Source organism: Vipera ursinii, assembly GCF_947247035.1.
Source record: "Vipera ursinii genome assembly, chromosome: 5".
Taxonomy (NCBI): domain Eukaryota; kingdom Metazoa; phylum Chordata; class Lepidosauria; order Squamata; family Viperidae; genus Vipera; species Vipera ursinii.
The window spans coordinates 46,187,340-46,200,656 of record NC_139518.1 but is presented as its reverse complement, the minus strand read 5'-3'; the positions used below and the strand labels follow the sequence as shown (position 1 = coordinate 46,200,656).

At 36.7% G+C, this 13,317-nt stretch overlaps 1 protein-coding gene across 7 annotated transcripts in view; it reads left to right on the top strand.

Annotated features, from left to right (window-relative positions):
* The window catches only part of BTRC (beta-transducin repeat containing E3 ubiquitin protein ligase), a 178,696-nt gene that overhangs the window by 95,662 nt on the left and 69,717 nt on the right, over positions 1 to 13,317 (top strand). For 6 of the 7 annotated variants that reach the window (XM_083364360.1, XM_083364359.1, XM_083364357.1 and 3 more), the window contains one exon: positions 682 to 768. In XM_083364360.1, the coding sequence (XP_083220486.1) occupies positions 682 to 768 (87 nt within the window). Of the gene's footprint in view, positions 1 to 681; positions 769 to 13,096; positions 13,149 to 13,317 lie in introns of those variants that run through there. The other variant, XM_083364363.1, reaches the window with a different exon arrangement.

Genomic DNA, 13,317 nt, shown 5'->3' with positions numbered 1-13,317 from the left:
TGACTGTGCAGGATTCAACTAAAAGTGGCAGCCTGGGACTGCCAAAATGGCTGTCGTTAAGTTGCAGTGATCACAGGACATCTCACTTCACGACCATGCTATTTAGCCAAAGAGTTCTCATGTTTCAATTACCAATCGTAATTGAGGACTACTGTGGGTAAGCTGAAGTATATTTTGGCATCAAATAACTTCTAAAATAAGAGCCGTGGTGGCACAGTGGTTAGAATGCCTGTTGCCAGGAGTTCGATCCTGATCGGCTAAAGTTAACTCAGGCTTCCACCCTTCTGAAGTTGGTAAAATGACCCAGATTGTTGGAGGCAATTACTGTGCTGACATTGTAAGCCGTTCAGAGAGTGCTGTAAAACACTGTGGAGCGGTATATAAGTCTAAGTGCTAAGTGACCGTGGCCCAATATCATCTGTAATCTTTTATACTTAAGGATTGATATGAACTTTGTTTAGCACCTTAAACACTGTTCCAGTTAAATTCCTTAATCACTAAATGACACTGTTTTAGAGGTATTTTGTGCTTTTTTTTCCTGAGTTTTTAACTCAAAACAAATTTGCAAATATTTCACAATATTTTATTGTAAGGCCCTTCAAGGAATACATATTTTTAAAGAAATACATGCTTTTAATATGTTGTATCTCTATTTTTGTCACTTTTCCCCTATCTTCACAGGCCTATAACAGCTGTACCAGACTTTGCTTAAACCAAGACACAGTCTGCTTAGGTACTACAATGAAGACTGAAAGCTGTGTGACCAAAGTAAGTAAAACTTTGACTGTGTTACCCTTGTGGGCATTTATTTTTTTTAATTTTAATTCCATTTATATCCCGCCTTTCTCCGAAGACTCAGGGCGGCTTACAAGCTTAGCAGTAGCCTTCATTCTATGTATATGCCTGCTTATTAGGGCTTTCACACACACCCCCAAGCGGCATTATTACAAAGTCAGCTTATTGCCCCCAACAATCTGGGTCCTCATTTTACCTACCTCGGAAGGATGGAAGGCTGAGTCAACCTTGAGCCTGGTGGGACTCGAACCTGCACTAATTGCAGGCAGCTGGTATTACTTAAGGAGGCATTAGCCCACTGCTCCACCAAGGCTCTTTGGCATCCTACCTATAATTCCTTGGCTTTGATGCACTTTTTTTAGCATTAGTTCTAAGAATACTCCTCTCTTCATTTCAGAAAGCTGAAAAATAAAGAGGTAAAAAGCCAAAGTGCATTTAAAATATTTTGTAGGCCAGTTTAACAAAATATATCCTAGATGTTCTACTTGGTGCGCTTTAGCATGGGTCATATTTTTTATATGTTGGTTTCATTTATTTTTCTCCTACCTTCTTGTAAAGAAAATACCCATGTTTGATTTAAACAGGTAATCCTAGAATCTAAATGCCCGTAACATCCTCTATTTTCTAAAGTAAAGTTTGTATAGAAGTTTAAATGGTGAGCGTGTCAGACTCTCATACCCCCTCTGCTGGCCGCCATCATATAATAAAAACTGAGATTTACTTGTATTCCCTTCCCTTTGGAGATTTCTGTTAACAAGATAAAAGGGGAAGTTAGAAGAACTCTGTGATGTTAAAATTGCCATATAATGCTAAATGGGTAATGTGTCCTTTTATATTTCCACTTCAGAAGAAGCATTCTAAACAAAATTGTGTACCTTGTCTTAGCTTTCCTTGTAACCAAATATAACTGTTGTAAAATAAGAATCAGGTCTGAGGAATTGTGAATGATTGGAATGTGGATGCACTTTCCCTTTGCTTTAGCTTCATGTTTCCATTACCCACCTCTTCCAGCCACAAGGTAATTTTTGATAGGAAAATTAGCACCTTATTAAATAGAATTTATTTTTGTAATGTATGTCTTCCATAATGAGCATGTTAAATCTGTATAAACCTCCTAGGCAAGATCTAAAATTTGGTTTGAGTTTCACCCTGGGAGTATGAGAAAGCTGGGCAATATGCAGTTTGTTCAGCAGTAGGCTTTTCTGTTCAGAGCTGATTGGCTTTACCAGAACTTACAAGTGGCTGGTAGAGAAACATGAGGCAAATATGATTGTGGGGTGTTTTTTTTGTTGTTGTTGTTTTGCAGCACCTATGAAAGTGTACTTATAGACCTCTGTTCATTCTGCTTAAAATCTTTGGGACCATCCATGAGAAAAAAGCCAATAATAACAAAAAATAATGAGCAAACCCTGGTGTCAAATTAAATATATGTTCTTTTCTAGCACTGCATCACTTAGATTTTTATAGTTGGCTGCATGTTTTGTGTGTATGAATTAATTGGATTGCTAGATTTTATGAAGGATTACACTGTATGTGTGTAACATATATGACTCAAAACTTTTTTTGTTTTAAAACCAGTTGTGTTTACCATATGTTTTTGAATACTAAATAAACAATTTGCACAGTTTAGGAAATATGAATATACACATAGACAGGGTATTTTTGTATTATCCTATTCAAATGGAAACGTAAACCCTTTATATCCTCACTTTGTTCAGAATAAGCTATTCTCTTTTATTTCCATGAACCTTATCTTGTCCTTCTATGGATTCATCCATATAATTAGCTTACCATATTGTAAAAACATCCCGCTTACTATTTACTAAGGATATGTTCTCACAGTGAAGCCACAGCCCCATTACCAGCCAATTGCTGAGACAGACTGAAGCTGATAGAGTTGTTTCTACAAGAATCAAGAATTATCCATTCTGTATTAACAGAAGACTTCCCCCTCAGACATTGTAGGTTGCATAGAGGAAGAGCCTTTGGAGGTCACTGATAGTCCAATTGGGATTACACCCTCTTCTCTTGCTGCTGGAGATGTAAAGCTTATTTTGCTGACTGCCAAAAGGACTAGACATTTCATTTTGACAATCTATTCTCCTCTTCTTCCTCTTCCACCTCATCTATCCAGAAGATTAGGTATGCTTTGATGGATATAGAGGTGGCTGTGCTTCTGCTGCAGTAACTAACCTTTTTTTTCTTGAAATCTGGAAATGAGGAAACCTACCACCTTTAGCTTTGAAAAGAAAAGTTCAGCAAGCAAATTGGATGGAGGATTTGAAGGGACAGATCTTCCTGGACGTTTGGATGTTCTCCAGCAGTATTGCGGGCTTTCTCAGTATATAGAGAGTTTATAATTACTGTGGAGTCCTTGGTGCTCTCTGAGTTTGGTTGTTTGCTTGCAGACATTTCATTACCCAACTAGGTAACATTATCAGTGCTAGCAACTATGTAGTTAGTGCCCTATTTATATTCAGTACTTGTCCTGCTAGTGTTGGTGGCGATGTGGTTTCCTTTTTGATAGTTCCACGATTAGGTTATTGGTTTTTGCTTGATTGTCTGGTGTTAATTCCTGCTTCACTGCATGTTGGTTGCTAGAGAAGTTGTAGTCTGGTCTTTTTGTTTCCTTTTTAGCTTTTTAATTGTCTCTTGGTGTATGAATGTGGTTTATCTCTATGTGTCTATTGATGGTTGATTTGTCTAATGCAAACTTCCAGGAATTCCCGAGCATTTGTGGATATTGCTTAGCATAGGATGCTCAATTTTGTAGTTGAAACTGTGGTTGAGTTTTCACTGTGTTTTTTGACTGCTAGTTGGTCTTCATGGATGCACTCTGCTAGTCTTCTGCCTATCTGTCCTATATAGTGACAGTCCTTACCCTGTATGTTGCATATTTTGAAAGGACTTCCAGAAATCCACCAGTCACCAGTCCTGTATTTGAAGGCAGCACCACTACTATTCTCAGTGCTCAGAGGTAGGTTTGGCTGCAGACATTTTTGTATTTGTATCTGCATACTTAGAAAGCAAATTATCATGGCAGTGTGGTTGTGTCCTTTGGCACAGAAATTCAAAACTAGGCAAAAATGCATTACATTAACTTTAAATATGCATTGCAATACAAGTAGTTAATGAGAACAATTGGGACTGAAATTTCTGTCACTAAACAATTCAATTTTAAAGCACAACTTCATATGATTACATCCCATTGCTGTTGTTAAGCAAGAATTGTGGATCCTGAAGCAAAAACCTCCTCACAACTTCCTGCTAGCTACCAACAAGCAAAGTGACTGGGGAAGCTGACAGGAAGTCCCAGACATCTTGCAAGCAGGTTGGTGGGTAGTTTAGGGCTGTTGCCAGATGTGCGAGGGTATATATCTTGGTGATGGGCTGGTGTAGTACAATGTGAGTGTAGAAAGCTTGGGGTGGCTTGAGGGTGCAGGAAGGTCCAGTGTAAGCATTGTATACTTTTGGAGTGCCTGCTGCAGCAAGCAGGAGGATATAAGAGGGGGAAACCAGCAAAGAAGGTTGCGAATGGGGATCACATGACTGCAGGATACTGCAACCACCATAAGTTAAACTGGTTGACAAGTGTCCAGTTTGCAGTTGTGATTATGGGGATGCTAAGATGACCAGAAGTTTGAACACCAGTCTTAAGTACCACTCATTTAGCACCATTGTAACTTCAAGTGGCCACTGAACAAGTGGTCATTAATCAAGGACTACCTGTATGAATATTATAATGCTATATAACAGGTGTCAAACTCACCATGTCCTGTGACGTGTTGCAACGTATCGCGACTTTTTTCCCCTTGCCAGAGCTGGGGTGGCTGTGGCTTCCGTGTGACGCATCCAGCCCGTGGGCCAGCAGTTTGACACCACTGCTATATAAGGAAGAACTAAATTGTTACTTGCCTTGTAAGAGCTCAGAAACAAACTACCATAACTTGTGAAAGCTATGTCAACTTCAGACGGGTTTTATGCTGGTTTCTAATAATTGCCGTGTACCTACAAATTGCTAAAAAAAAAAATTCCAGCATATTTGGAACATAGTTCACCATGGTACAACTGATGTGGCCAGGTATGTGAACAAATATTCTAATAAGGTTTGTTTAACTGTTGTCTCATTTCTAGTATTTCAATTACTGATAGGTAATTTTAAGATTGGTCCAATAAGTTTAGTGAGACATCTTCACAACTTTTACTTGAGCTCAAGGACATTAATGTATTGCTTTAATGAGGCTTATTGAAAGTCAGCCAGGCTAGCAGCTGTTCTCTTGTTTTGTAAGCTGTACTTTCTAAGTATACATTATATGAGCAATAAAGAGGACTTTGCAGTATAAGGGTGCTAAAAGTACATATTAATGTCTTGCCCCCTCCCATTTGGAGGTGCAGAATATTCAAAAAGGATGGAAAGTTCCAGGAAATCCTGAGACAGAAATAAATTTATTTCCATAGTGGTTTGAATTTCTTTAGGACTAAATTTATGGAAGCTATTGCTCCCCGCCTACTCAATTGTCCTGTTCTGATTTGGGAAATTATGCTTTGTTTCAGTGTTATTTCTCCTAGTTGCTGTTTCAAAGGGGCTAGGACACAGGTCTGCAACCCGCGGCTCCAGAGCTGCTTGCGGCTCTTTCAGCCGTCTCCTGCGGCTCCCAGTCCTCTGCCATGTAGAGTCCCCCCCCAAAAAAGGGTGGGACTAAAAAAGTTCAACCAATCAATTCAAATATGCAGGGTAGGTGCATATCTCGCCTTGGCTCCACACTTCAGTCAAACCCTGTTCTGCGCATGCGCGCATGTACGCACATGTGCACACATTTTTTGCGGCTCCGAGTTTTTCCTTTTGTGAGGGAACCGGTTCCGAGTGGCTCTTTCACTGTTTCAGGTTGCTGACCCCTGGGCTAGGAGATCAGATGATAATATTCCTATCTAGATTTTTTTTTGACATATTGGTAGACTACATGCGCCCTATATAACTGCACATAGGAATCTCTACAAACTCTATAGTGAGCAATTAATTGGCTTAGGAAATAAAAATATGTAATAGAATAGCTTAGAATAGGGCAGGGGTAGGCAACCTCGGCTCTTTTATGACTCATGGACTTCAACTCCCAGAATTCCTGAGCCAGCTTGGCTGGCTCAAGAATTCTGGGAGTTGAAGTCCATGAGTCATTAAAGAGCCGAGGTTGCCTACCCCTGGAATAGGGTGTACAGTATTTGAAAATTTTAAGTTTGTGAAATGCATTAATGATCTTGAATCAAGAGCCTTAATTTTGCATATGAGATTTGTTGAGCATCTCTGTTCCTCTTGGGAATCTCTCTAAAGGCATTCTGTCAATACAGTTATAGTGAAAGACCATTTATGCATTGTGACCTTTCTATATTCAATACTATCTCTCATTGCTTTTTCTATCAGTTTAGTAGACTGCACTTCATCCACATTAATGTTTTCTTTGTAATGATGGTTGAACACATGGCTAATGCTGCCTTCTAGGAATTGTTGCATTTCTATTTTGCCCAGATTTGCGGTTTGAACAGAGGAATTAAAAAAACTGTTTCTTTCCTCTTGAAAAAGAATGTCAATAAATATTTTAGGGCGAAACTGCACATTTATTATCTGAAAATAAGTCCAATGGAGAAGTATCAAATTTACTCAAATATTCTACAACCATGAGACATAATTAGTATATTGAACATTTTTAAATTATTTTTATGAGGTTAACATCACAAGATTATTCTGTACTAATCTGAAATACTTTTCACTTTCTTCTTCACTCATCCCTCCCAGCATTTGTCAAAATTATTTGAAAATGGGTTGAAGCAAAAATATTGACATTCTTATACCCTTTACCCAAATCACATTTTTTCCAGATTTTGATAGATGACATATTTTATTTATTTCCAAAATTATATCCACAGGAAACAAGCTGTTTAAATTCAGATTATGCTGAATCAAAATAGTGCTGGTGTGAGAAGCAACGTGCTGTTTTATGAGCGTGGAGTCCCTTTTCTCATAACTGATTGATAGTAAATATTTTCCTGAAGAGTTATTGCCAGCTATGAACAGTGTAACTGTTTCACTGGTGGTTTTTTTCCTTAGTACTTGCTGTACCAGCCATTGTCTGTAATTAAGATCTACAATTCACAATGCAGACGTTTGCACTTCCTCTGGGTCTGAGCTATTTATAAGATATTTCAGCTGTTCCGAGTTTCTTTTTGAGTGTTAAACTACATTTTAACAGGCATATTTAGTCTCCGTGATACCCAAACAGCATACCATATGCCTTTATTTGTGTTTTGGAAGCTACTTTTTGTATGTTGGATTCATCATGAATTAAATAATGATATATCTTTTTATTTCCACAAATTATGGTGCCTCTGCAATTCTCCTTTTAGACAGGGTCATTTTAAATTCAGGGCCTGATAGTTACCGTATAGTCAGTAATATTTGCACTGAATTGAGGAATCAAAATAATGAGTTTGATAAATATTCCAATTTACATGATTAGATATAGAGATTAGAAATCTTAGGACAGCCTTCTCTGTGGGAGTGCCAGCCCTATGGAACCAGCTCTCCCCTGAGCTTCAGATGGCCCCAGATCTCCAGTCCTTTCGCCGTGGCCTCAAAACACTCCTTTTCCACCTGGCTGACCTGGACTGACAGGGATTTTAATTATGTTTTTAATTTTTAACTCTAATTTTTAATTAATTTTAATTTATTGTACAGGGGCCTTTAATTTTAATTTTAATTTCTGTATTTATTGTATGTTATTGTTGTCAGCCGCCCTGAGTCCTTCGGGAGATAGGGCGGCATATAAGTCCCAATAATAAATAAATAAATAAATAAATAAATAAATAAATAAATAAATAAATAAATATCCTTTGCTGATGAAATAAGCAAATGAGCAAATAAGAAATCTGCGTAAGTATAGAATTGTAAATGTTCATTTCTGCATGTATTTGAGAAACAAACATGATGAAAATCTGGTTCTCTCACGCATGTTCTAGTAGTAGCATGTTCTTGTTGTGTTAAGACCATTGATTCCACAATCTGGATTTAAATTTCGCTTGAGCTGTGTAATCACTAAACAGTAGCAGTGTGTTGTTAGAAGTTTCTTCTGTGAAATGGGGAGAATAATGGCACACTTCATAGAAATGTAATGAATATTGTCTTCTTGGATATAATGAAATCATATTAAACCCAGGAGTGACCATTTTGGATAACAGCCGGAGAACACAACAGTATCGGACCTAGATAATAAGGCAAAAGAATTTTATGACTAAAACTCTTTTCTGCTTTTGCCTAACCATTTTGGCTAAACTGAAAATTAATTTACATTCATTTGGGTCAGCACGGAAAAGCTCTTGTGTCTTTGTCCCCAGGAGCGGTAATAATGAGGAGCCAGTTCTTCATCAGGCGTGTACTGCAGCATTGCCTGCTGATGCATGCCAGATCTCACACATACACACACAGGGATCACGTGACCACTCCAAAAGTCAAACGATCAATTCGCCTCGTTTTGGCTCTGTAGTTAATGCACAAACAGTGCGATCTGCAGGGCTGTAATTGCATTGTTAGGGCCAAGGAACAAGCCTGTGCCTTTTCAGCAGACAGCTGGCAGGGAGAGAGGCATGTTGTTAGGAAAGAGAGAGGCAAGGCAAATAAAATTACTGCTAACGCTCAGAGATCGGCAGGAGTCCTACTTGCCTAATCTTACCGGTGGGAGCAAGCGGCTGTTGTAATCCAATTATAGCAGCATAAGCAATTTGTTAGACACTCCGCATAATGTAACAATTTCCCAATAAACTCTGACTTGTAATAACGTCGGCAAGAGCCCACATAAATCTGCCCGAATGGTGGGGGCTGGAGCATTCGGCTGGGGGCTTGTAATTTGTGCCATCAGCACGTTTCTCTGACTATGGCACAGCACACCATTTTCCATGCAAGAATTCTGAAGAGCAAAACCTGGCTAAGGTTCTCGGAAAGGAGGCTAATGCAGAGAGAAGGGCAATACAGTTTAGGGAATCCTACAGTCCTTATTTGTCCAGAACGGCAAATAAGGTAAATTACTTTAAAAAATATTTAAAAAGCAACAGCGAAAAGATGGAGCACTTTCTTGTTTCTTTAAAATTAGGGAATAATGGTTGGCAAGGCAATTTGCTATATTCTTCTGAAAACAATTTAAAATGTAATAAGTCCTTCATAAGTAAGCCAACAAGCCAAGATGGACCAAGGACATGAATTTCCTCATTCTTTTCTTTTGTTGTTTTAACCATGCATAGATCCGTCAGTGGAACTGTTAACTTTCCATTTTCTCATTAGATTTCACTTTTTAGCTCAATATTGTGCATCCCTACTGTTCTTCCCAGGCCTCTGAATAGCTAATTGAATTTAGTTATTTGTGTAGTATTTGTCTGCTATGTCCTGTTTGGTCTGTTACAATAAGGACAAGACGGTTACTAAAATTGGCATGCTTGGCATGTACAATTTTTTGCTTTGCTTGAGCATCCATATTGCTTGGTTATGGAAATACATCAACCAAACTGGTTTCAAAAGCATTTTCAGAAGCTAGAGGAGACTAGAGTACAATAGAAAATGATATAAGAAAAAGAGCATTTTTCTCCTTTAACTTCTGAAGATCTTTTTGAATTGGATAGCATGGTATCTTCTTTGAAAAAAGGTCCAGGTTGCTCCCTTCTTGAATCAGAAATCTTTTGGGTATTCAGAGAAAACACTGGAGCTTGGGAGCACTTTGAGAAAATATCACAAATTATTAATATTTCTTATGTCTTCTCGTGCTCAGATACTGCTTCATTAGGTATCAAGTGTATTTTTTTTTCCTGTTGATTATTCAGTTTAAAAGAACCGTTGAGTGAATCCTTAAACAAAAAGGCTTACAGCCTTCAGGTTTGGTACAGATTGACACCTAGATGCAGGCTGAAATGAAATATTTTCATTGTTCCTAGTCAGCTGTACATATTGCGATGCCAATTAACTATGTCAGAGCAGCAGTTTTTCTACTGCTCCTTGAATTAACGTAATAATTTTCTTTCAACTAAAGGCACTCTCTGTTTGGGGAAAGACGCTATTTTAGCTTGCTGAAGCTACACATCAATAAGCTGCAGTGTCCTAATAAAGCCACTCAGTGCCTAGGTTTAACTAATGACTGATTTTCATGGCTTTGACAGTGAGCTGTGTGCGTTATTTTCTCCTGATATTGTAAAAATAATGAGAGCAAATTAGAACAATCAGTTTACACAGATAGCTCCTCATTGGAGGCAAAAGGCAATATGGCAGCAAGTAATCTATCTTCCGACTCCTGTCACATTAACTTCAACAGCATGGAAAAGATCAGGCGGAGCAATCGGGGATCTTGCCCAATCGGAACACTGAAATTAATGAGAAGAGCATTGTTCTGTGATCAACCTTTTAATTAGCAAGATGGGAGACAGAGGGAATGATGACGCCTGAAGCACAGCTGCGCAATGATAGCCTTGCTTCCTGCAAAAGGGGGAGGGAAAAACATGCATTGTAAATTACTCTGCTCTCAGCTTCTCGCCCAGAAGCAGTATAGCTTTGTTTTGTATCTTTTTTTTTAGAGCTATGCAAATAATGCTTGCTTCTACTAGATTTGTGTAAACAAAGCTTTTCCTAATAGTACCTCATTAATTTGTTTAAGGATAATATGCTTTGATTTTAAAAGTTTTTATGTATTTCTTAGTTGGAGATATAATTATTTTGCTTAATCTGGCTTTTGTGCCCCTTCTGCTTTACAGTGGTTTATAGTAACAGAGGGTTTTTAAAAAAAAAATCAAAAGAGTAATATGCTGTGTGACAACCTGAGAAGAGTAAATAGAATTTGATATTGGCATTTGGCAGGTCCAGCCTTCTGTACATTTTATCTTTCCATGCTACCAGTATTTATGTAGTAACTTCCTGTTTCAAATCTCATTTAAGAGTTACAGTGTAAAACAAAAAAAATGGACCGAAATGAAAAAGAGAATGAAATTCAGACATATTTAATATATCAGGAATTTGAAATAATACTAATTGAAATTATCTCTGTCATTAATCTTTGATGAGTCATTTAAACATCCTCCCAGAACATACTTTTTCAAATACATTGTTTTTGTTTTATTTCTACTAACTATTCCACATTCTTATTCTAAACTGGAATTTCAATCATACAAAGCAGTGCCTGATTTTTTAAAACTGGAATCTTTGTTAATTGTGGACATTGAACTGAATCATTAGAGAAGATACTAAATATACTAATTGTGGAGATACTAAATTAAACATGTAACTGGATTGTATCCTTCAGAAATATATTAGTTACCTAATTACTTGGACAAAACGTTGTGAGAAATAATTGTTAAATTTGATTTGTGTAGTTATGTTTCTTTAAGAGACTTTTAAAAAATGCAAAAATATTCTTAAGTTTGCTTAGTAGAAACCAGCCTCATAAAGACAGCTGTTTTTTCAGCTGTTTCTCTATGGATAATTTTCTTTTAACGTTTTAATACCTTGGGAGTTCGTGAGAGAAAAATTCTTAACTGTAATCATACAAATATTTAATTAATATTCACATAACTTTATTTGGATGAAGCCTTAGTCAGGTTTTACAAATACATGGTGAAATACATTAACTCATGACATACTGGTATTAAAGTTGCATTTGAGATTCCTACGATAATATGTTCGTCATGTGAGTTCTTTATGATGAAGGGATTTACAGTTTCAAGGATTAGAGCTGACCTGTTCTTTGCTGTTTAAAGGCTTTTTTAAAACAAAAATAAAGTCCTGTCATTTGATCCAGTCTGGTGGGTGGAGGATTATTCTTTGAAAAACCTAGTATAGTTGTTGCATCTGTATATCATATTTGAGGGGCAGTGAAAAAAATCTGGAAAAAAATTCTTTCTAATGGAAGTGATATATGTATTTATTTTTGTTAGTAAGTATATTAAGACTGAGAAGTATAGTGTGCTTGTATTTCTTCTCCATCCATAAGAATTTCTTTGCAGATTTTGTTGCCAGTGCATATAAACATCTTGCTCACTCCAATTTTGAGTTTGAGAAGAAAATAATTTCTTTTTAAAAAAAAAATTTCTGTGATTACCAAAGAGGATGTGTTTGATTCATGTGATTCTGCTATTTTGATTTAGGGTTTTTTTTAGAAAGCTTTCTGCCTTTTATAACTTTCTGCTAAACTAATATCCTATTTAACAGTCTAATTTAGCAATTCCCAATTTGGTAGGCGACAGTGAACACATTTGGAATTTTAAAATATGCTATGAACAGTTTCACAGGGTGGCTACCCATTTATCATATGGGCACACTTTCAAATTGCAGGGGCCCCCCTTGTTTCTTTCCAAATAATGCTTTGAGAATATATGTGGGCCAGAATAATGATTATGCTTTGAAGACAATGCTTTATTTTGCCAAATGTTATTATTCCCCTGATTTATTTTTTTAAATATTAAATGAAATAAAGAACGGAGCTTGTTGGACCAAAACTTTATCTAGAGGTACCACATTCAGGGATCATGGTTGATATTTTTCCCCTCTAAGTTTTCTTTTGTCAATAGAAATTTGTGAATTAATGTTATCTCCAGTTTCTAGCTGCTATTAATTAGTTCTGCAATTTCAAATCAAGAAATTCAAATGTTTTAATGGTTGCTTAACAGCTCTGTATTACTTAAAGTTAATGTCTATGAATGGCTGAGCTCTAATTTTAGTATAAACTGCACTATATAGCAACATAACATTCTACTAAAAACAACTTAAATTGTGTGTTTATATTGTGTAGTATAAGAAAATTTTTTCCTCTGCAATCTGTCACTTAAAGACAGATGTCTCACTACTTTAAAGTGGACGCTGAACAGCTGCTTTGCAACTTTCATAATTAAATAAGCTTAGCAGCATTTTTATTTTGATCCATCCATGAGAGCAGTATTTCCTAAATTTTCATGAGAAACCATAATGTCAAATCATCAAACAAAAATTTCTGTGGTATTATATATTATTTTCCTTTTCACCTAATTTAGGACCACTGTTCAGTTAAGATACACAGCATGTCTATTATATATGGTGCCATACGCTAAGTAAATAAATATGGTTAGAACATAGGGCTTACGCATTGTCCCATTCTTGAAATATTCTACAAGTTTTTAAACTTGTAAAGCAAAAATAGGAAGAAAAAGACACTTTATTTAAAATACACCTTACAAAAATATCTTCTAAAATTATTTTAATTTCATTCATTTTCAACATGGAATTATGGACGCTGTGCATCTTAAAAGATTCTTTTACAACAGTCGGCAGTCTTGGTACTTCAACATATACGCACTGTAGGGTGAGTTTAGCAGTTTCATTTCTTAATTTCTTGCTTTTGTAGGTTTGAATCAGCCGCATAGTATGTTAATAAAGAGTAAGAAAGGAGTTCAATTTATACTGGTCATTAAGGATCCCTTGGTGCTTATCACAAGAGTGAGGTTATTAACCCTGATGTTCTTCTGGCCAAA